We start from the raw sequence: 22696 nt of genomic DNA on the forward strand, positions 1-22696 counted from the left end.
CTGTAAAATGCTGTAAATGCAGGTTTGCACCCTCGTTGGTGACAGTTACAAACACACCAAACATACAGACCTTTGTGCAGCCGTCAATATAATATAGTTTAATCAAAGAATTGGGATATACACAACATTTGATGAACAGTTTTATAGTTTCATGCAGGCACAGCTTCACAACTTTGTGCTCGATTTGTTTAATCTTATCGATCGTTTAATCTTTCTATCAACTCTCGTCTGGTACGGCAAGAGAACAAACACGACTGATCTCAGGATGTAGTCAAACCCTCTCGGGAACGAAAAACCATGACCGGAGTATTTTATCAACCATTATATCCCCTAGACAACATTAGGTGACATTAATCGGTGTATTTAGACTTTAGTCTGCTTTATTAATAATAAAATCCAGTTACAATCAACTAATTTTTAGCCTTTGAGCTGACATTGAATGCCATTATAATGTATAGGCACATAGCGTAGTGTGTTAATTCTAGTCATACACTACAACCCGTGAGGCTATATATTAACTTGGAAATAAAAACAGTTCTTACATAGACGATTACTATTTTATTTATCTAGCCTTTTTTAAATAAGAATTTATGAGACTTAAAATTCAATGAATCTTCATTCACAGTCGTATCACCAAACCTGGAAACAAAATCTCTGTATATACGTTTTCTTTTAGGAAGAAGTAGCAGCAGTGGGGAAAAACCACAAACTGGGGGGAGAGATTTAGGAGCAGAAGAGCCACAATGAAGCAAATGAAAAGAACAGGCCGTCTCTGGGGACAGTTCACCTGAAAATTCACTCTGTCTTTTGCTCATTTGCACACAAGCAGCGGGAACTCGGCGCACAGTCGGGCTGACACCACCGAGCAAAGGAAGCAGGTTCTCTTAATAGCTGCGGGACGATGATTTCTAGCGAGAAGACGAGTGAATTTCCTTTTCTGGGGTGAACTTTCTCTTCAAGAAAATTTGATCAGTGCAGAATGAAAAAAAAAAAAAGAAGAGAATCTCACTTTACATCTGCGCATTAGAAATCACGATGTGTTCAAAACATCAAAAAAGAAAACCGTACTGTACAACAGACCTCGTGTTGGGGAAAAAAAATAAAAAAAGACTTAAAATCTTGCTTCCATGGCGATGAGCTCAAATCTGGGTTTTGACAGTACTACCTCCTCTTCACAGCTGGCCTCGTGCCCTTGCTGCCGCCGCCCGTCTTGCTGGGGCCCTTTGAGCCGGAGAAAAACTTGGTCACGAGCTCGGACATGTCAGGAAGCTCAGGGTTGGGGCTCAGCATGTTCATGGACTGTTCTATCTCCTGCAGAGAGATAAGAGGAATGGGGCATGAAAGAACTATCTGGAAAGGGTGTGTGTGTGGGGGGGGGGGAGGGGGGGGTTAGAAGACAAAATCTAACAAAAGAGAAAGTAATGACCCACGAGGATGGTGGACAGGCCTATCACATTAACCCAGGATTTTATATTTTCTATAATTATCTATTAGATTTATCTGATGCAATGATCCTCGTGCTTATTAAACAAAAATATCCTTTTCGAGGAAAACAAATAAACAGTGAAAGCATGTGTAGCAGCCCCCCACAGAGCAGACTGACACGAGGGGGGACGAAGCAGCAGCATGACTGGTGAAAATGTTGAACACGGCTTGTTTTCCCTAACGAGCAGCAGAGCGGCTCTTGCACTGACTGCGTGGGAATCTGCTGTAACACCTACACACAATGACGGTATCTAAAGGAAACATCATAGAAAAAGGAAGAGATTGTGTTTTCTGCAACCTTGAATCCCCCCATTCACTCAGCCACTTTAAATGACTCTTATGCCATCATGACATAGGATGTAAATCCAATACCTCTTACTAAAGACTTCCTGATAACAACGGGTTCTTACCTTTCTCATTTCTGGGTCGTTGGTGTTGACTACTTTGGGCAAGAGCACAATGATCAGCAGGGGCAGAACCATCATCATAACCTGCCGGACAAGAGAAGTTTTCTGAGAATCTTTTCTGGCCAAAAGTAAATACATTTAATCTGCCGGGCATGTCAATGCCATCCAGACAGTATCGAACACATTCAGTAAGTTAGGCTTAGCGTTCATATTTACCATTGGGTTCATGAGGAAGTCTGTCCAGCCCCAGGTCTCTCTCTTCAGAAAATAACTGTGAGGACCATTGGATCTTATTTGAAGAGGATAAGGTTGGCGCACTACTTCTGATGTTTTGATATAGTTCACAAGGCGCGCCCTGGGTAATGACACACAAGGACTGGGGTCAAAGCGATGGAGCCAACAGCGCACACTGGTGAGAGCCGCCTTTGAGGGCTGTCTACATGGTTGCCAGCTTGAAAAAAAGTCTACAAATAGCCTGTAATTTTGTATGTAACGATACATGGGATGAGCATTAAAAGACGTTTATTATTCTTTTCTGAAGTTGTAAAGTTCAGGCTCAGATTTTACTTTAGAAACTTCCTAAAAATATACATACGTGGCCCATTGACGGGCAGATCTTACCTCATTTTGCCTTTAGATGTGATGTCAACACGCATGGGTTCGAACCTGTAACTGGGACTCACAACTTCCACCACGTAGGATCCTGAAGGGATGTCATTCACAGCAAAACTCCCATCAGTTCTGCAACATGAGGATACAACAGGAGTTTTTCAAACCTTTATTCTCCATTTCACATCAAGATTTCTTATGTTTTCAACAAAATCTGCACCAACATATCGTTATTGAAAAACTCGGATTGATTGAAAAATCCACTTTGCTACACATTTTCCTTGGGAAGGAAAAACCCGAGGCCGTCGGGCTGGTAATAAAATTCGCAACTTGAGGAAAACTAAGTAGATGTAATGATTTAAATCCCGTTAATAAGATAAAAACGAGATAAGCTGAATCTGCCATCTGCTCGGAGCAGCTGCGGTGTTGCTACAAACACTCGAGCAGCCTCCAAAGCTAACGGCTAAGCTAATACCGGATAGCAGGTACAAACACGACTGCTTCTTACTTTAAAAATCCAATATATTCTTCGCCGTCCACCAGGACTCTGGCCGTGGAGACCCAGTCTTGTGTTTTAATCCCTGGAACTATTGCTCTTCCCTCGATCTTGAACCGATCACCATTTGGTTGTGATGACACAACCGCGCCGGGCCCCGTTTCCATGTCAGCGAAACAGTACACGGCAGCGACTCCGGCGTGCATAAATAAACATAGAAGCGGTATTCTGTCTTTAGAAAACATAATTAGTTTTACTTCTATCTAATCAAAATCCAGTCAAATGGTATACAAGTCTCAACATCTGCGTTAATGTGCCTTGGAGATCGAAGAGATGACCGGACCGTCAGCTGTCTCACAGGAAGTGACGTCAATTTAAAAAAAAACAAGGAAGAAAAACTTTATTGTGCCGAACGATGAAGACATTTAACCGCAATTATTTTTTAATTACGGATTTTAATTGATTTCATGTTTGATTTTTAAATGTAACCTAACACCTACCTTAAAAGTTTTATGTACAAGTTTTGCAAATTCAGACATTTCAAATTGAACCTTACGTTCACTCCACAGTATATTTATTTTCCCCTTAAAAATGGTACAAAAACAGAACGTGTGTTTGATTTTTAGCAAATTTATTTAAAAGATTAAAAAGAATCACCTGTTTCCACACTGTCAGACATATCACATGAAGAGGCAAAATAAAAATGAGGTCTAATAATTTAAGACTTGATACAAATTTATGAATCCAATAAACCCAGGCCCAAAACATCAAAAGCAGTGGAGCATTCAATAGAGCTACAAATGCATTCCCATGCAATGAGTGTCGTAGTGAGAGACAAAGAGGTTGGCACTTCACAGAGTGACATTACACCCACGTCTCATGGAGGTCCACTAAATTTGCCCCTTCGCAAAATGGTCCACTTCAATGTGAAGCAGTCGCTGTGCTGTGTTGTGTTGTGTTCTGCAGCCGGGTTCTTGTGGTCGTCTCTAAAGAGTCTCCAGCTCAAACCAAGAACAGACGTCTGAATTGCCAAGTTCAGTCCCAGTGAGAGGTTTGAGTGAACCCGTCTGTTCCCCTGGCATCGTTACGTTCAAACACAGCCGTGAAGTAGTGGTCACATCCTCGGAGCGCGAGGCCGTCATGGCAGCTGCGCTAGAGACGCCTCGATAGCCTGGGAGACGGAGCGCAGGTCAGCTCAGCTGTCAGTTATGTCATTTGTGTCGTAAACATCAAATCCATGTTTGGTTTAGGCTGCATGATTCCGACACAACTGGTTCTGTTTGATTAGTTCTTTAAAATGATGGGAGTGGTCTGCAGCCTCCACCCAAACCCAACAGTGTGGACAACCGCAGCACATTATAGCTCTTAAACCTCCTTTTGAAGCACCAACGGGCAAATACTGACTCAAGCGCAGCGCAATTATTTAGTTTGGTGGATTATATAACAAGATGAATATGTTAAAACCTTATTTTATGAAGCCATGTTAAGCTTTAACTAGTTTACTGTAATGACAGTGTTAATCCGTTTAATACCTTTGCCTGTTCTCCTGTAGGTCCCGGGAGCGAACAGATGCGGGATCCTTCCTTCCATAAGTCCTTCAGCCGTTGTTTCATGACTTCAATATTCCTGAGAAAAACCATCACTCCGGGTCAAACCGGCTGTATTCAGCCTGTGTTCACACACATCTGCTCACCTGTCTTCTGAACGACCGTCCTGCAGTCTTCTTTCCTTCCTAGAAAGTTCTGGCCACCATTTCCTGATGACGGACTGAACCCAGTGTAGAACCACCTTTATGTGTCTGCAAACACCCCAAAAACCAGCCGTTTAACTTCCGATCCATCCAAAAATCCTCATCAGTTCCCAAGTTCCTCAGCTCAGCAGACGCTTATTTAATGGGAGGACAGCGGTGTCCTTCAGATGACCTTTAGACAAACTTAAATAAAAGTTTCCGCTGGCCGATGTCTGTGGTTAAAGTTATCTGACCAAAGAAGCAGGGCTGCTAGCAGGGCTGCTAGCAGCGCCCCCCCCCCCCCCCGGCTGGGTCACCACTTACTCTTCGTATTTGCTGGCGACGATCACTTTGAGTTGGGGCATGAGGTCAACGCAGCAGCCCAGAGACAAACACGGTGCCTCGTTTTGAAGGCTGAAAACAACAAAGACAACAAACTAAATTAGGCTGATTACCATCAACAGCGCAGAGCCACAAACCCGTGCAAAAGTTACTGGTGTTGACAAACGACCGGGGCAAAACTCACTCGTTCGTTAAGACGGGTAAGCAGTCGAGCAGCACCCCGGTGTCCTGGATCCTGGGACAGGAAGAGGGACAATAATTAGAGACAAGTGAGAGCGGTCAGCGGCGCCGAGGGTCCGAACCAAGGCGAGGGGAACTCGCCTGTCCTGTATGTTTGGGTCTTTTACCTGATCAGGTAGGCCACCAGTTCACTGGCGTTTCTTCGCCATAGCGTTTGTGCCACTTTTAATCGGAGGTTCCTTCCAAAAAGGATGTGAGTCATCGCTTCGTGGTCCTTCGACAACTGAACAGACGCGAGTGTGAGCGGAAATGACGCCATGCGTATCGTCACGGGGCGAAAGACGGGCTCTGACCTCGGTGAAGTCGCTGTATTTGGAGCTGGCCCCCGCCATCTTGGGGGCGTCTCCAGGGTTCACGGGCAGACCGCAGTTCCTGCGCGTGTCATCGGAGCACGTCAGCTCGTTCTCTTTGTTGGCCATGCTGCAGTCATGGGCACGGCCTACATCGGATGCCTGGCGGTGCAGCTTCGAGCCCCCCTCCACCACTGGACAACCCTTCCTCTTGACCGATGACACTCGCTTCTTGGCTTTGGCTGGGCTGGGGACTCTGTAATGGACTTGAAACCTACCGAGAATGAAGTCGACACGCACCAAGAGGGGAAACTGCCTTAGAAAATGCGACATTATGCAGAACCAAAGTTATTTAGAAAACCACCCCCCCAGGAAACTGTGACATTTGACTGGGCTATTCTAGTGATCCATATGAAACCTGTGAAACTAATCAATTAACAATGCAACACAGATCAATGTAGTGGGTGACTGACAAGTGTGTGCGGCAAACTGCCAGACTCTCACTGGTCTGTGACCCGGTTGCAGATGTGACATGATGAAATACCACAAAACACCGTGAGAAGAGTTCGGTGATGATTAATGTGAAAATGGAGGTAAACGCACCAAATATATTCATGACTAACATTTGACTAACAAAACACATTTGCAGAAGTGACAAATGCTGCATCGGATGTGATTAAAGAGCACATTTAGAGGCAGGCTAATGGTTTTTTTTCTAGCTCTGAGCTTTAGTTGGGTCCCACAAATTGTAATTTCAATCTGAAATGACATCTTCCAAGATGATGCCCAATTTTAACGGATCCCACTGAAAATTCCCTACAAAAATCCTAAAAAGGGGGCTGCACAAGCCACAACTGCACAGTCCACAGAAAGGACGTTATAATGGTTATGGGAGGATGTTTTTATGCGCCAGTCTGTCAGACATGATGGTGATCACAGGCGGTGATCAGACTGGTGAACCCCACTGATGCTGGTCGTGCACTCACCTTTCTTTATCTAATTCTTCCTTATTTATAATATCCACCTAAAACACAAGGATAAGGGATGAGGCCACCACTACAGCTACACCAGGAGTCACCAGGGTGAGGAAATATCTGCACAAACGACCACAGCCTTTGCTCAGATGGGCCCGTACCTGCTTCATGTTTCATGCAGAAAGACACAGGAAGGGTGGAAGAAAGCCATTGGGTTGTTTCTGGGTAAACAGCTCCCGATGACGGACATGCTGAGCGGCTCACACCGCGGTGAGGATGTTACAGGAAACACTGTTGGACAAACAAAGTTAGCAAAGCCACCGCGGCTGCAGGAGGAGCCGCGATCCGTCTTATCGGGATACGTGTACGTGAAGCTTTGCACCTCCAACATGTGCTGCAAAATATGGAAATGCCACTGATAATTTAAGACCAGGTGGACAAGCCAAAACGGTCACAATCGAGTCGGGAGAGGCGTCGGCTGCTCCCCTGTTCGCCTTAACATGAGCTAATGGAGATGCAACAAGTCAGTTGGGATTGCTGAAGTTGTATCTACTGGCAGAATGTCTCCCGCCCCACAAGGACTATGGTCGAGGACTCAAAAAGAACGAACGAGCGTTTCATTAACGTTCCACGGCGACATCTTAGCTAAAGTTCCAGCTAGCTTAGAACTGCTGCTAGCCGTTAGCTCGTCCGCCAAGGATTGACGTTGAATTAACCTGGGCCGCTAATGCGTGCTAGCTAGTTAGCATACAAACGCAAGGAACATATGGTTTTATTCTCGCCTGTTAAAAGACTTTGTTGAGCATGTGAACAGTAAAGATACCGACCAAACCATTTTGCGGGATGTCGTGAGATCTTCACCGATGTATAGTTCCAAAACGGGAAATGGCAAAGAGCAGATCTCCACTGAGGCTCAGTAACGACGCACAACTTTCTTGTTCAAATGAATACACCGCCGGCGTGTGAGGGATTGTGGGATTGATTTGGCGAAGAAAGCCCGACGCCGGTCTGGAGTGTGGAGGTCTGGGTGTGATGGCGCCGCCCAGTGGCTTGTTCAGGAATTACAGCTGCAAAAAAATAAAAAATAAAAAGGTTCCAGCCTCTTTCTGGACTAGTAATCCAAGAAAATTTGCAGTGACTTTTCGTTCACCAGTTTCAGTAATGTGTACATTCATGGTCGGAAAGGTTATTTGCAAATGTAAGCGTCAACGACTATTAAAAGACTCCACATTGAAGGCCCCACATCAGGCGCTTCGAAACGCAGAATTACGGTTCCGATTCTTGAATCAGGAAAAAAAAATGCCAAAAGTTGAATCATGCTGTCAAAATGGAGGGAAAAAAAACAACAAATGTAACTATCTTTAGCTCATTCAGAATTCTGCAGCAATACCGCAACATAAAACGCAGAACTGTAATAATGAAGCCACAAGAGAGCTAATTTGTTTCTAGAAACCCGGAATTTCTGCTTTTGCGACAGGACGAGTGATGGCGTGTGACATTACAGGTCGTTCCTTGTTCCCCATGTGAGGAGCTGATGAATCTGGTCAGCTACATCAGTCATTTTTGTTACATCTTAAATCACAAAGGCACGCAGAGTGTGCAGACCTGTCAAGCGGGTCATTTCCACTGGCAGATTATAGACGATGATTCCAATTAGAGAATCAAAGCACTTGGACAGATCTGAGTTGTCTTCCTTTAACGGAAGTTGGTCAACATACCGTAAATGTACAGCTCAGCCAGTAGGTAGTATAGTATAAGCTGTCCAGGTAGTAGTATTACACGTTGACATGCTACAGCGCTCTATGACTGAAGCCCCGAAACCTTGATCATTGGAAGATCAAAGGCAATTATCCCTCAGTTGGTGCTGGGAGTTTTCAGCTGCAGTTCTTGACTCACCACTAGGAGGCGCCACCAGACCATCTATGCTGGTTTGCGCCCGAAACGCTCATCTGGAACATCACCAAATTTTCCTGAAAATATCATTAAAATCCCTTCATAAACATTAGAGCTTTGCTAAGACAGACAGACAGACAGACAGACAGACAGACAGACAGACAGACAGACAGACAGACAGACAGACAGACACTGGCTATCACATAACCTCAGTGAGGCATGTAAATATGGGCCGGGAACACAAAACAGTCCTGAAATTTGTAGACTGTTGGCAGCCCATATTTATACAGACAAGAAACACATTGAGACTTGTTTTTAAAGTTGTAAAATATGGTAGCATTTTTCATATTTTTATAGTATATTTGTACACCTGTTTAATTCATATGAATACAGTTAATAACAGAACACAGATGGTGTAAAGATAGACCTTTCACCCCTGCCTGGGGAAGGGGGGAGAGATTTAGAGACACTATTTTATGCATGTTGTCATCTATTTGAAATTGAAAACGTACAAAACTCTCCTCCAAATCAGTAACAGGAGGAAATCCCTCTGGACTGTGCCTTAGCGAGGCCCTCATAGCCTCAATCTGGTGGTGAAGCATCTTGTTCTCCTTCCATAGTTTGTTTGTTAAGTGAAATTGTTGACAGAGTTGGAATTTTAGGCATTTGTTTAATTCCCCCTGAGCCTCAGGAATGGCACCGATCTGCTGGTGACCAGCTTGACGTTCTGCAGCTCCGTCTGAAAAGAGAAGCTTTGGTTTTTCAGGTCATTTTTACTGTGTTTATTCCATGAAGCAGATCGAGCACTTCACCAAGGGTCTTCATCTTCCCTTTGTGGTAGGTTCTCTCAAATGGATGACATGTGACAACTGCCCATCTGGTGGCTCTCAGTCGGTCACACACATCACTTTCCCATTTTACACTCAAGGCCTTTGCATGTGAGTCACAGTTTTCTTGGTTTTGCTGCATTGTGCTTAAATGATCAGTTTTTCAACTAAGTCATCTAGCATCATGTATGTCCCTCTTTACCTGTGAAGCCCTGATATCTTTGATGTTTATTAACATTTGTTGATGTTTTTGATGCAGTTCCCAAAGACTTGCAGCAACCTTGAAACCACGCATACCCAGTTTCCCCCGAAACCCTCGTTACAAGACCGGAAGACTGATATAAGTCCTTCAAAGACCGATATAAGTCCTTCAAAGACCGATATAAGTCCTTCAAAGACTGATATAAGTCCTTCAAAGACCGATATACCGTATTGGCCCGAATATAAGACGACCCTGATTATAAGACGACCCCCTCTTTTTCAGTCTTATTTCAACGCAAAAAACACCGTCTTATATTTGGGCCAATACGGTAAGTCCTTCAAAGACTGATATAAGTCCTTCAAAGACTGATATAAGTTCTTCAAAGACCGATATAAGTCCTTCAAAGACCGATATAAGTCCTTCAAAGACCGATATAAGTCCTTCAAAGGCCGATATAAGTTCTTCAAAGACTGATATAAGTCCTTCAAATACCGATATAAGTCGTTCAAAGACTGATATAAGTTCTTCAAAGAGCGATATGTCCTTCAAAGACCGATATAAGTCCTTCAAAGACCGATATAAGTCGTTCAAAGACCGATATAAATCCTTCAAGGACCGATATATCAGATTTAAACCAGCGACCTAAGGATGTCATTGGGATTCTATATTCCTCCGCTCTACCATCAAAGGGATGAAGTCATTCACGGTTTCTGTCTATTATGTCCAGTATGCTGCAGTGATCATTTCATAGATATGATGCATTATGTGACATAGCGTTAAAGGTAAATATGAGGAAGCATTTGTTATATGACAAATAAACTCACTAACTGAATGGTTTTAGTGACCGCAGAAGAAAGTCTGGTGGGGTCAAAATTCTTCTGTGGGGAAACTCCGACATCTACTGTCAATTTGTGGTACTGCATCTATCTATCTACCGGTATCTATCTGTCTGTCTGTCTGTCTGTCTGTCTGTCTGTCTGTCTGTCTGTCTGTCTGTCTTAACATATATACAAGCACATATCTATATTCTTATGTGTGTGAATGATTTTCATGGTATGTACTGTTGTATGTAGCACATTCCCAATTTTAACACACTGCTGTTCAGTATGATAAATGTTTTACAAGGTTTTCCGATTTAAAGGCGCGGTCTGACTTTAGGTAGGGGTCAGTGCGCGTTCTGGACAGCCTCTCCTGTCTGCAGGCTTCCACGTCCCTCCTCTTCATCAGCCTCTGTGTAATTTCCCAACCCGGTGCTCCGTCATTCATAAGAATCTTTCACAGAAGGGAGGGTTCTTCTCCAGTCTCACACCCAACAGACACAATCAGATGCTTTTATTTTTTTGCTCTCTCGGCTGTGGTGGATTTTAGAGCGGCCCATGTCAGAGCATCTTTGATCCAGCCAGAGTTGACTGCGAATATCTGCAGGATTCCCGCATATTTTCTACCCAGTTGAGGTTGTTTAGAGACGCGAACCATCGCCGACCTCTGCGTGCTCTTCAGCTCTTATAATCACATTTATATGTGGTATTTTGGGAGCATTTTCTGGTTCCCTTACGCAGCGCATTGGCGGTCGGATATGTCTCTTCAACGCTGGCTGCTGACAACCCGCCAGCCTTCCTAAAAAAAGAAAAACTCAAAAAAAGCCAACAATGGCCAGCCTGGAAACGACGGCCGGCTACGTGGCGGTGAATTTCACCGTCGCCCACCTCAGGCTGGAGCCTGTGAACGCGTCGAGCCGGTGGGACGGCAGCCCGGCGGCGGAGGGAGCCGAGCTGGAGGAGCAGCAGCGGCTGATTGGGGAGCAAGCCTACCGGGATTTCAGCACCACTATTCAGGTTTTCCTCCTCCTAACTTCGCTGCTCTGTAAGTCAAACACTCATCAGCGTCCACAGAAAAGAGCAGATCTGTTTTGTAAAAGGTCTGTTGTGCGTAAATATAAAAGAAAACGGGATGGGCTTTCCTCCCTGTTGACATATAAATCGATTCATAAAAATATGTTTGTTTTACATCAATGTGCTGGGCTTTCCTATCCAAACTATGGCAATGAAATGGTAAGGATCTAATTTACTTCTCAGGAGCCAATGTAATAAAACAATAATGAAATAATATCAATTCTTACATATATTCCCAAATTGAATGAAACCATGTGAGTTCCTCATTTCCTGCCATCATTTTTATGTTCTTCCAGGTTTTAGCAGTTATATAAGACCCCTATTTCATTATAAACTCACTTCCTGCTGTTGCTGTATATGTGTTGATCACAAGTCTCATGTGGGCATTTGCAAAAGCTTAAATTTAACTGAAAATCAAGGTGTCATTTGTTGACCCGCCGATCCTGAAAATGGACCCTGAACGTGTCCAGAAACTTGGGTCGGGTCCACGTTCCCTCCAGTCTAATGTGCGGCACACCTACAGCTGCTTTGGTGGCTGTATGCACTACAGATCATGCACGCAGCACCTGCTGCCATGAACGTTTATACGTGCACGCGTGTGTGGTTGTGACGTGGGGTCAGTGACTGATCCATCCATCTTCTGGGGCTCGGGCCCAGGACAGGAGTCACAGGGGTCACACAGGTCAGCGTTCTATCACAGGGCAGCCCCCCATTACACACACACACACACACACACACACCATTTTAGTTTAGAATGACATGAAATGAAAATAATCATGATTCAACCCGTAATTCAAATCCAAACCTTCAATTATTATTTATTTAATGTATATTTTTGAAATGTATAATAATATCTAACATTATTGTTCAGTCAATAAGTGGTAATATTAGAATCCACCGGTACACACAGGTAAAGTTTGCTACACTCTCCTGTTACCTTTGCTCATCTCAAAGATTTGTCTCGCTGCTGTAAGAAAGGGTCACATGTTCACTGTTTGCATGTGACCAGCGTTCCATTATCGCTATAGCAACCTTCCCGTATTGGAGGGGGCATATTTGGAGCGGAAAGAGTAAACACTCAGTACCAAAGTGAGCGCTGCTGAGATAAGCAGAAAAAGCTCCAGAGGAGAAGCACCATCAAGGCTTTCATTTGGTATTGGCACTGCGTATCGACGTTCCGTTGTGGCGCCGCCTGCATCGCGTCTCCGCTGATCCCCTCTCAGGCGTCCATGTTTACGTGACACTTACTTAGAACCTTTCATACGTTGCCACTCATAAACACTTGAAACGTGTGGAAGCGAACAGCACAGGCGAGTCGACAGGAGGACGCTAACATGCTAATGATGCTTCACATGTGGAACCTTCTGTGTTGGGAGTACTTTATCAACACCGGGCCTGACGTATTTTCACACACGTGAGCCAGACGGTCATGTGATTTCCTAGATTTGGACAGCTATTTGTGAAGTGGAAAAAGCCATTGGGTCATGTTTAATGTTTGCTCGCGCCCTCACATCGACTGTTGCCGCTATGGTTGCCAGGGTCTTCCTGGAGTGTGAGATGGGGTTTTGCTCACAAAGGGACAAATTGATTTTACAAACGCCATATAATCTGCGTGCTCCAAACTAAATATCATGACCGTTGCTCTTAAAACAAAGAGGGAAGTGTTTCATTCACTTTAATCCTGAGCAGCACATTAGTCTGTGTAGGGAGGCCATTTTGCTCACATTTAATCACACTGTTTAATTGAAAATAGGAATGTGCCATCACAGCATCGCACCTGTAAGACTCACATCGCTAATGCTAACAGCTGTTCCTGTGCGAATAATAACCTCAGTTATTCACAAATCTGTGTGGGGGGCACCTTCTGCAATAGCTACCGTTAAGAGGTTAATAACTCCATTATGGTGGAAAGATCAAAATTCCCTCATGCTAACTTGGGCAGCCTATTAAGTCGGTGGTTTCCATTCTAAATGACGTTCCTCGGCTCTCCTGTGAGTGTAATCACGCTGTATCACCTCCCTTCTCCCCCGCAGGCAATGCCGCCATGCTGTGGTGCGCCTGCTCCACCAGCGTCTTTAAATCCGTCACCAGCCGCTTCGTCAAGAACCTGGCGTGCTCGGGGATGTGCGCAGGCTTGGCGTGCGTTCCCTTCGACATCGCGCTGGGGGTCAGCCCCCGCTGCTGCTGGTGGCTTCACACTCTGGTCGTCTGCAAGGCCGTCAAGTTCCTCCAGAAGCTCTACTGCTCCGTCACCGTGCTCAGCTTCAGCGCCATCGCTCTGGACAGGTTGGCACGGAAACTCACTCGTGATGAAAATTAAAAAACAACAACACTTAATTTCTGGGCCAAATGAGAGCTTGAAGGAAAGTCTCCAGAGATTCGGAGGCTTTAGGTCAACTGATGAGTTTATTGATCGGCAGCTGGTCTTCAGGAAAACAGAGCATCATCAATTATTTTGCGCTTTTCATCTCAATCCTGTGTCACGGCTGAAAGAACCCGAGGAGCTTTTGATCAGTCCTCCCGTTGTGGGACCGACACCAGGCCCCACCCCAAAACTGGAAGTTAGACCTGCTGTGACATGAAAAACTAACTATAGGACTTATAAAGAGAATAATAATGCTCAGTTAACATTCACAATAAACCATTTAAATATCTGTAACATTGCAATGTCATTTATGATTGGAAATGAGGCTTTTTTTTATTTTCAAGCTGATTCTGCTCTCTGGCTTCACTGCAACAGATTACAAAGCTTCCATAGCAACAAATATGAACAGAATGTTAACAAGGCAATTAACAATGAATTTTGTTGAGGATACTCGACTTTGCCTGCACCTAGGAAACACACACACACACACACACACACACACACACACACACACACACACACACACACACACACACATCTTCTAACTAGCTGGCACATTGTGAGTGTCATAAACAGGAAGTTCCTCTCCTTCGCCACTTCACACGCGCTGTCATTCTTTCCTGATATATTGAGGAATTCCTCAGTGTGTTTTGTGGCGGTTTGATCATGCACGTTGTCTTTGTAGGTATTTCTCCGTGCTGTACCCTCTAGAGAGGAAGATCACGGATTCCAAGTCTCGAGATCTCATCATCTACATGTGGGTCTACGCCGCTGTGGCGAGCCTGCCCGTGTTCGGCGTGACCAACGTGACGGACGTGTACGTCAGCTCATCCTGCTCTGAAGAACCCGCCCGCTCCCTGGGCCACGTGGTCTACGTCCTGATCTACAACGTGGCGGTGATCGTCCTGCCTTTGGCTGCGGTTTTCCTGTTCATGCTGCTGATCCGCAGAGCGCTCAGCGCCAGCCAGAAGAAGAAGGTGATCATCGCGGCCCTGAGGACTCCTCAGAACAGCATCTCCATCCCATACGTGTCGCAGCGGGAGGCCGAGCTTCACTCCACGCTGCTTGCTGTTGTGCTGGCTTTCTCAGCCTGCAGCGCCCCCTATGGAGCCATGGTGGTCTATCGCAGCGTTTTAGCAGACCCAAAGGAGCTGCCCGTCACCTTGTATCTCACAGCGCTGTGGCTTCCCAAAGTGTCCTTACTCACCAACCCACTGTTATTTCTAACCGTGAACCGAGCAGCCCGTCACAGCTGTCTTGACCTGCTGGTCAGGATTCACAGATGCTTGAGTCGCCGCAACGTGGTCACCACAGGGGGCCTGGCCTCTCTGGAGGCTGACGGTGGCATCGGGGAACCGGCTGGACTTGAGGTGGCTGGTCGGTCTGGGAGTCAGCTTCTGGAGATGTTTAATATTGGCCAGCAACAGATCTTCCGTCCGTCTGAGGAGGAAGAGGAAGACAAGGGTGCAGAGGATGCTTCCCAAGGATCCGTGCACTGTTCTGGTCCTAAAGAGACCTGCAATGGCGCATCGAGACCAGGCAGCTTCAAAGGGGTGGTGGTGACCAAAAAAGAGCCTCAACACTTGGTCATCACCAAAGAAGGAGCTGCGGTAATGCCGGCTCCTCAGGTGTCTCCCGTCCACACCTGTGCTTACACCTCCTCATCCCAGGTGGCCCCGGCGACCCCAACTGAAGCCGAGGACTGCACGCAGTTTGGCTTCGGACCGTTTGAGCTTCCGCCTCAGTGGTTACCGGAAACCAGGAACAGCAAGAAGCGGCTGCTGCCTCCGTTGGGTAACACGCCCGAGGAGCTGATCCAGACCAAACTGCCGAGGCCTCGGCCCGAACGCAGAATCAGCAGGAACAACAAGGTCAGCAGCATCCCTGCTGTGGATCCATGAAGGACTCCTGCTGTTCACCCGAAGAGACAATGGACAATGACTGAGGACCAGGATGGACGCATTGAGGATTGAGTGTTTCCACAGTGAGGAGTGCAGAGGATTTTTGGCTCTGGCTTTTTATTGTGCTCCTTCTCCACTCTCTCCTCTTTTGAATATTTACTGCACTTTAAAACGCGTCAAGTGTTTCTTTTTAATGACATTCAGTGTTGACGGGTTGTATTTCACGAGTTCTGGATGCAAATGCACATTTTAAAGATGCAAAATCTGTTTGAAAACTGTCTATTTTCAGAATGGAGACGAATACATCCAATCTGCTAAGATCCATTTCATCGATGCCTCCCATTTTTATAATGGTGAACAAATAAATCTGATGAAAATCATTTGGATAAAAGTCCTTTTTTATAAAAATGTAACTGACAGATCTTCTTTGTGATGCAAAATTTATCAGCGGCAGCCTCAAACCAAACGCTGACTGTGGTAAACAGAGCAGGACCGCACTTCAAATATTTATCAAGCCGTGTCTCCCCCCACGGGCTACCCACAATCCCTTGCTCTGTCCACACAGTAACGGCGTCTGCAGCCCCCTACTGCTCTTTATCAGGCGCCACAGCGGACGGTAAACCAGCAGCAGCGAGTTCTGGCCATTTACCGGGCCCGTCTCTGCGGCGTGCTTGTTGGAGATTAAAGGATCAGCCTCGGCTCCTACTTTACCATTGAATTCATTCATTTCTTAGTGAAGCACCAGGAAATGAAGAAGCTGCTGCAGTGAAATAGAATACAAGAATATAAGATTTATTTATTCTCTTTGCAGTTTGGATATGGAAACTGTCTGAAAAGTTGATTGTATGATCATGTTTCGGCTTCCAGGCCGGATTTTGAGAGGCTTTTTTTTTTTAACAGTAAGAAACAATACGCTGCTTGTTTTTATCAGCGGTCAGAGACAAATAAATAGATTTTAATTTAACTGGAACATCAGCCTTTACAATGTCTCTCTTCTGCTAGCACGCCAGCTTGTGAAGCTTTTAAGTTGTTCACATAAAAGCAGACGGGCTCAACCGTGCAACACTGAACGGTTGCAGCTTCACTTCTCTGTTGGTATGAAAACTTAATCTTCTTTGCAGTCTCAGTAAGAAGGAACACATGAGGCATTTGTGCAACAGAAACAAAGTCTCTGTTTGTTTGCAGCTTCATTTTTCTTTAGTACTCTGAGCTGGAATTGTCGTCAGCTGGGCCCAGTTGTCGTCACTGGTATTTTCATTGGTCTTTGATATTCCATTAAGCACTGTGCTGATTATCTATAACCAGTCAATGCAGTGGTTGAATCAATGACAACTAGCAACAAAGTAGCAAAATAATGTTCTTTAATCAACTGGCCCACTGAAAACAATTAAAATGGAAGAAGTGATTGTGATTAATTATTTATTCAGAACCAACACACAGCACATGTCTGCCACGCTCCCATTTTAATATATTTCTGCTAAAGGTTGAGGAGCTTCGCTCCATCCTCTCTTCAGAGATTCCCCTCTCCTGGGGATTATGGCTGAAGCTGCCAGAGGTCAAATGTCAGGGAGGTTCTTCTGACGAAGCGCCTGCACAAAAAAACAAAACACACAGCGATACACAGCGTGAGAAGAGTAACATAAAGTCACCCTGAGTGTCCTTGAATGATGCGTGCACCATCACGCTTGCGCACCAGTGCTCCCAGTAGAAGTCCAGCATCTCACCCACTCAGCATGGTCCTGCAAACATCACATGGGGTGCTGACTAATCTGTGCCAACGAAAAAATCCCCCAAAACATCTGTTTTTCATAAAGAAAATAACAGTTTGTGGATTGGTACTGATGTAAAACAACGTATGCAAAGCTAAAAAATTGTGCTCATGTAACGCGCACGTCTGGGAGATGCAACAATACCGAACCTTTAAGGATTTCCGATGCAGGATGAATTTATTAAAGAATTTGTACCCCGCTGACAATGTGTATGAATAAAAATGAAAAATGAAGTGAAATGTTTGCATCTGCAGCCAAAAACAGGGTGAAGTTTGCTCATCGAGCTGAACAGTGGCAGCTATTTATTGTCTCCTGACAGAGCTGACAGGGCCGTTCCTGGCTTCACTCGCTCTCAAACACAAAAGATGCACTATGAAAGACTGGTTTCAGGCGTTTTGTTCATCATTTGAGGTAAACAACCGATGTAACCTGGTTACACGGCAATGGATGCTGCAGAGCAGCCCCGTGTTTTCAGGCCCTCCGGAGAGCTCAGAGCGAGCAAAGGTGTCAAATAATGACAAAAATGTTTCAGTTCGGCATGAGCCCAAAACAAAGTGACATTCATTTTATTAGTAAGGAAGTAGTAAGAATTAGTAAGTAGCTTCTCCCTGACGGACCGTCAGGTCCAGGAATTCCGGTTCTCCAAGGATGCCTCTAGTCTCTTCCTCTTTGAAAAACTTCTGGTGGCTTTTCTTTAATTAGGAATTTAATCAATTTAGCTATAGTAGCATTTAAAACAAATTCAAAAATCTTCTGTAAATTGCCAAGGGCCTCAGCAAGGGTAAAGCCACCACAATAAATGACAGTATCATCAGCATAGAGATTAAATTTAGCATCAAAACTATTAACATAAATACTAAAGAAGACTGGGCCTCGAAATGAGCCCTGATGCACTCCAAATGACATGTTTAGCCTTGGGGACGAGCTTCAGTCATAATAAATACATTGTCCTGTGTCCTGTGTGTGATTGAAAAGTAGGGACCAAACCCAAGTTTCCAATTAATGCATCACGATTTATGAATTTCCCAGTAGAATCATGCAGAAGCTCCTGCTATTGTAGCCAGCTGAATAACCACGCTAGTCTGCAGATCTGTGTCTGATACAGCAACTCGGACTGTAGATCTGTAGCAGAGGGGGGGTGGGTTACAGTGACAGGTCATCTTGACACTCGTGAGATCTGCAGTTACACAGGAACAGGACCAGGTCACTCACACCAGGCCTAGCTTTAGAATTTTCACACCAATCAGCTGTAGAGAAGGAAGAGTCGTTAGGGATGTTTAGGTGGACACGTTCTCTGGGCTCTTCTTCCCTCAGTCTGCCATCTCTCCTGTTTCCACGGAGATTAACACCTGCCACTGTCTCGGGCTCAGAGTATCCATCAAACTAACGGATATGCACCAGCGTTGTGATCAACAGCCACTTTAGCTTCATCAAAACAACCTTATCTTTAGTATCAAGAGCCATATTTCGCTCAGTGCTGCCATCATAAATAATTCACACCGTTTCCTGAGTAACAAGCTGCTGCATATTTTCACAGCTGGATCCACCTATAGTGCTTCCTTCTGAACCAGATTCATCATTTACTCCTGTTCCACGGAGATTTGCATCCAAACCAAAGGTGGGCTGACAGCATGCAGAATCCATTTTTGCTGCTCAAAATCTGCTTTGTGTATAATCATGAGCTCTGCGGGAGAAACTACCCAATCACAATCAAACATTAACCCTCTAATCAACCGCTGCCACATACATTCTCATACTGGGCTCTGAAGTGATCTGAAAGTATCTTCTCAGCATCTACTGCCATAAAATGCAGGTTTCCACCATAGAAAATCACATCAGTCAATAAATGGCACATTTGTGGGCTCCTGCATTCAAACGTGTGCATTTGCTTATGTGCATGTGTGGGTGGACGAACACCCAGTTTCCCTGCAGGTCATGTGCAGAGGGGGGGCATCAGTTCTACTCCATTGCTTTCTCATCCTAATCTTTACCAGCAGACAAGATTCACACATTTATTTATTTATTGTGACCAAACTACAGCTCCTCTGGCTGCTTTATAAACCCTCTCAACTCAGTAAAGTGGTGAATTAGTGTGAGGAAGAGCGCGCGAGTGAGAAAGTAGGACAGTGAAGAGCAGTAATCTCCATGACAACACCCCCCCCCCCCCCCCACACACACACACCTATATTGGATGATATTGGATGGAGTCCAGCATCACGTTTATTATGTGGAAACAGTTCTAAACCCAGCTGACTGACAGGTGAACAGGTCGTGATCGGCTGTAATTATGGGCTGCTCGGCTGCCTGCTGCTGAACAGGACTCGCCATGTTCTTGCTGTCTTTAGAGGGAACCTTCAGAGTCGCTGGATTAAACAGCAACACAGGCGAGATTGTAAAGTAGAAACCTGAGAAAAACATCAAATTTGATTGGTAATAACTCTGATCTGCTCAACTTATGGAAGAGTTCTGATTTTCCGGCTTTCATTGATGTCATGAACAAACCCAAATTCAACTCTCTTCCCCTGTCACATGACAAATGTAGCTTTGAAGCTCGTAACATCGACACATTAGCACAAGTGCTGGTTGCTGGTTGGGAGCTCTGAGCAAAGGTCAAGCAGTAAAATGTTACATCGCAGTCCATATTTTCTCGTTTCTGGTTTCATTTAAAATGCCGTCTCAAAGAGCTCGACATTTCTGTTGTGTCATTACTCAGGAGCCTCTGACATTTGGCCGTGAACGTGAGCAGAAACCCAAACACCTCTGACGGTGACCTTTAGCTCTCATCTTACTATGACTGTTAGTCACAATCTGAGGGGAAACAAACTGCGAGGTGCAGGTCTGCGCTCTCTGGGTGCTTTTTTCGAGTCTTTTCTTGGTTGTTATTTTTTTTAACTTTTAGTTGGACCAGACTGTCAGCTCTAAGATCCCAAAATTCTTTAACAGCTTCTTTTCCCTCTTTCAATCAAGTTTGACCCCGGAGAAGCTTAATGTTGCTGATTTATGTGTTTTCTGCAGCGATATTTGAATTTGTATCTGGTAATTTTCTAACACTTCTATGACCAGGAGGGGGCAGTGATGCTCCATTAGCCTAATGGAGCTGTCAAACAATCCCTCCATCACATCCAACACGTGTTTTCGTCCCGGTCAGGTGGAAGTGATGTTTGCCAGTGATGACAGGCCACCATTTCACCCCTCCTGTCAAATCTGCACTTAACGTTATAGATACTTGGACAGCTTTTCATGATGCAGCAGAGTAGCAGCAGAGCAGCACCAGAGCAGCAGCAGCAGCACCAGAGCAGCAGCAGAGCAGCAGCAGCAGCAGCAGAGCAGCAGCAGCAGCAGAGCAGCAGCAGCAGAGCAGCAGCAGCAGAGCAGCAGCAGCAGCAGAGCAGCAGCAGAGCAGCAGCAGCAGAGCAGCAGCAGCAGCAGAGCAGCAGCAGCAGAGCAGCAGTAGAGCAGCAGCAGCAGAGCAGCAGCAGAGCAGCAGCAGCAGAGCAGAAGCAGCAGCAGAGCAGCAGCAGCAGAGCAGCAGTAGAGCAGCAGCAGCAGAGCAGCAGTAGAGCAGCAGCAGCAGAGCAACAGCAGCAGAGCAGCAGCAGCAGCAGAGCAGCAGCAGCAGAGCAGCAGAGCAGCAGCAGCAGAGCAGCAGCAGCAGCAGCAGCAGCAGCAGCAGCAGAGCAGCAGCAGAGCAGCAGCAGAGCAGCAGCAGAGCAGCAGCAGAGCATCATCAGCAGCAGCAGCAGAGCAGCACCAGAGGCAAAGCAGATGTCCATCGATCTCACTCAACAGTCAGAAAGGGACGGGAGCTGGTTGGTGTGTGTGTGTACGAGTGTTAATCAGTTTTTGCTTTCAACACTGAGTCAACAAAGGATGGAAAATCCAAATAATACAAGCAAATGTGACAACACCTACTTTGGAGGGCGATGATGGTTTAATCATGAAGAACGTGACGCATGACAACATGAATCTGTAATGCCAAAACAGCCAAAACAGAAGAAACTGCTGATCTCTTTTGAGTCTCTGGGTCATTGACTCATATCACCATGGAGATGCTTCAGCAGAAAAATAACCGGGACCAAAGACTCGACAATGAAATAGGAAAGGCTCTGAGCTGCTGCACTCTTCCAACATGGAGACACAGATGTGACACAGGCAGTTCATATATAACCCCCCAGTCATTCAACGGCATATTGGAGCAGATTTAATAGGTTTGACTGAACTGTCACATTAACCCAGCGATGTTAAACATTCATTATCAACTTGTTGAATGGAATTGTATTAACTTCATCTTGACAAGATTACTCACAAATTAAAAAAACTGGGCAGTTATTGAAGCAGAGATAGGGGCTTTAACATTGTGTACAGCTAAACTTGCTTAGACTTGCAGATTTTCTGTGTAGGACTGAATATTTTTCTATTGTCTTCATGTCTACAGATGTTTCACAGACAGGAACAGCGTCATATCCAGGCTGTTACCGACTCATTAAAACTGGACTCAAACTAAACAGACAAATTAAATAAATGTTTCTGGATTTTTCCTCATGGCGTTCTTGCAGAATTTCTCTTTTAGAATTCAGCTGAATGTTTGATGCGTTTCTGCAAGATGTTTTCGCCCACATTTATTTATTTTAGGTCTGGGACATCGTGTTACGGAAATCTCTAAAGTTCAACCGGTTGTGGCTGCTTTCATTCTGCTGCTGACAGGGAGCATTTTGTTAAATAGATTTTATTATAGCGCCATCTGCTGGAGCAAACGCGACACAACCCGACTTCACACGCTGGCTTCACATGGTGTTGAACAATAGCCCAAATCTGAAGACACTGTCGAATAATCTGCCAAACAAACAAACAAACAAATAGCAAGAAGGTGAGATAACAGCTGGATTTGGTCAATCTAGTGATGAAAAATTAGAAAGCACCAAAATTTCTATTTTCTAATGTTAGTCTCTCAAAAAGCACACGTGGATGTTTGTGCACGTATGTGTGCGCATCTGCTAAAAAAAACCATTATCACCATTAAAATTCCAGCTCCAGCTATTGCTGGCTGTTTATAGCTGTTCTGACATAATATCACCTGTTTTAATTTGGCCAAATGGAGCCAGAGGAGCCATCACAACAGCGGCCAGCACAGAGGGGAGTCCCACTTAAACATTTACCAACCTCGTCCCAGAGAGCATCCTTTTGTACGGATGTTCTGAGGGTGTATTCTGATTTTTTACGACAACCTCCTCCTTCTGTTTTTGTTTTTCCCATCCTGCCTGCCAGGCCTTCATGC

The 22696-nt window shown here is 45.1% G+C and overlaps 3 protein-coding genes and 1 long non-coding RNA gene across 5 annotated transcripts; 1 reads left to right on the forward strand and 3 right to left on the reverse strand.

Moving 5' to 3' along the window:
* Positions 1-71: 71 nt before the first annotated feature.
* On the reverse strand, positions 72-3371 carry emc7b (ER membrane protein complex subunit 7b). The gene is made up of 5 exons (XM_057017672.1): positions 3010-3371; positions 2514-2633; positions 2109-2247; positions 1896-1976; positions 72-1311 (listed from the first exon to the last, which is right to left on the reverse strand). The coding sequence occupies exons 1-5, from the start codon at positions 3240-3242 to the stop codon at positions 1162-1164; spliced, it is 723 nt and encodes a 240-aa protein (XP_056873652.1). The 5' UTR covers positions 3243-3371; the 3' UTR covers positions 72-1161.
* A 240-nt stretch (positions 3372-3611) lies between these two features.
* LOC130516557 (KATNB1-like protein 1) lies at positions 3612-7583 on the reverse strand. Of its 2 annotated transcripts, XM_057017670.1 has the most exons (10): positions 7400-7583; positions 6734-6863; positions 6585-6622; positions 5602-5872; positions 5416-5531; positions 5253-5303; positions 5051-5140; positions 4691-4795; positions 4530-4623; positions 3612-4168 (listed from the first exon to the last, which is right to left on the reverse strand). In XM_057017670.1, exons 2-10 carry the CDS (start codon positions 6740-6742, stop codon positions 4136-4138), a joined length of 807 nt encoding a protein of 268 aa, XP_056873650.1. In that variant the 5' UTR covers positions 6743-6863; positions 7400-7583; the 3' UTR covers positions 3612-4135. The 2 variants fall into 2 exon arrangements, with proteins under 2 accessions (XP_056873650.1, XP_056873651.1); XM_057017671.1 differs by lacking the exon at positions 4530-4623.
* Positions 7584-10742: 3159 nt separating this feature from the next.
* gpr176 (G protein-coupled receptor 176) lies at positions 10743-16032 on the forward strand. The gene is made up of 3 exons (XM_057017429.1): positions 10743-11357; positions 13420-13672; positions 14437-16032. The coding sequence occupies exons 1-3, from the start codon at positions 11144-11146 to the stop codon at positions 15650-15652; spliced, it is 1683 nt and encodes a 560-aa protein (XP_056873409.1). The 5' UTR covers positions 10743-11143; the 3' UTR covers positions 15653-16032.
* Positions 16033-17103: 1071 nt separating this feature from the next.
* Positions 17104-18289, reverse strand: LOC130516381 (uncharacterized). The gene is made up of 3 exons (XR_008947468.1): positions 17571-18289; positions 17346-17451; positions 17104-17241 (listed from the first exon to the last, which is right to left on the reverse strand). It is a non-coding gene; the product is annotated as an uncharacterized LOC130516381 (long non-coding RNA).
* Between the last annotated feature and the right edge of the window lie 4407 nt (positions 18290-22696).

This window comes from Takifugu flavidus, chromosome 19, assembly GCF_003711565.1.
Source record: "Takifugu flavidus isolate HTHZ2018 chromosome 19, ASM371156v2, whole genome shotgun sequence".
In the NCBI taxonomy this organism is placed as follows: domain Eukaryota; kingdom Metazoa; phylum Chordata; class Actinopteri; order Tetraodontiformes; family Tetraodontidae; genus Takifugu; species Takifugu flavidus.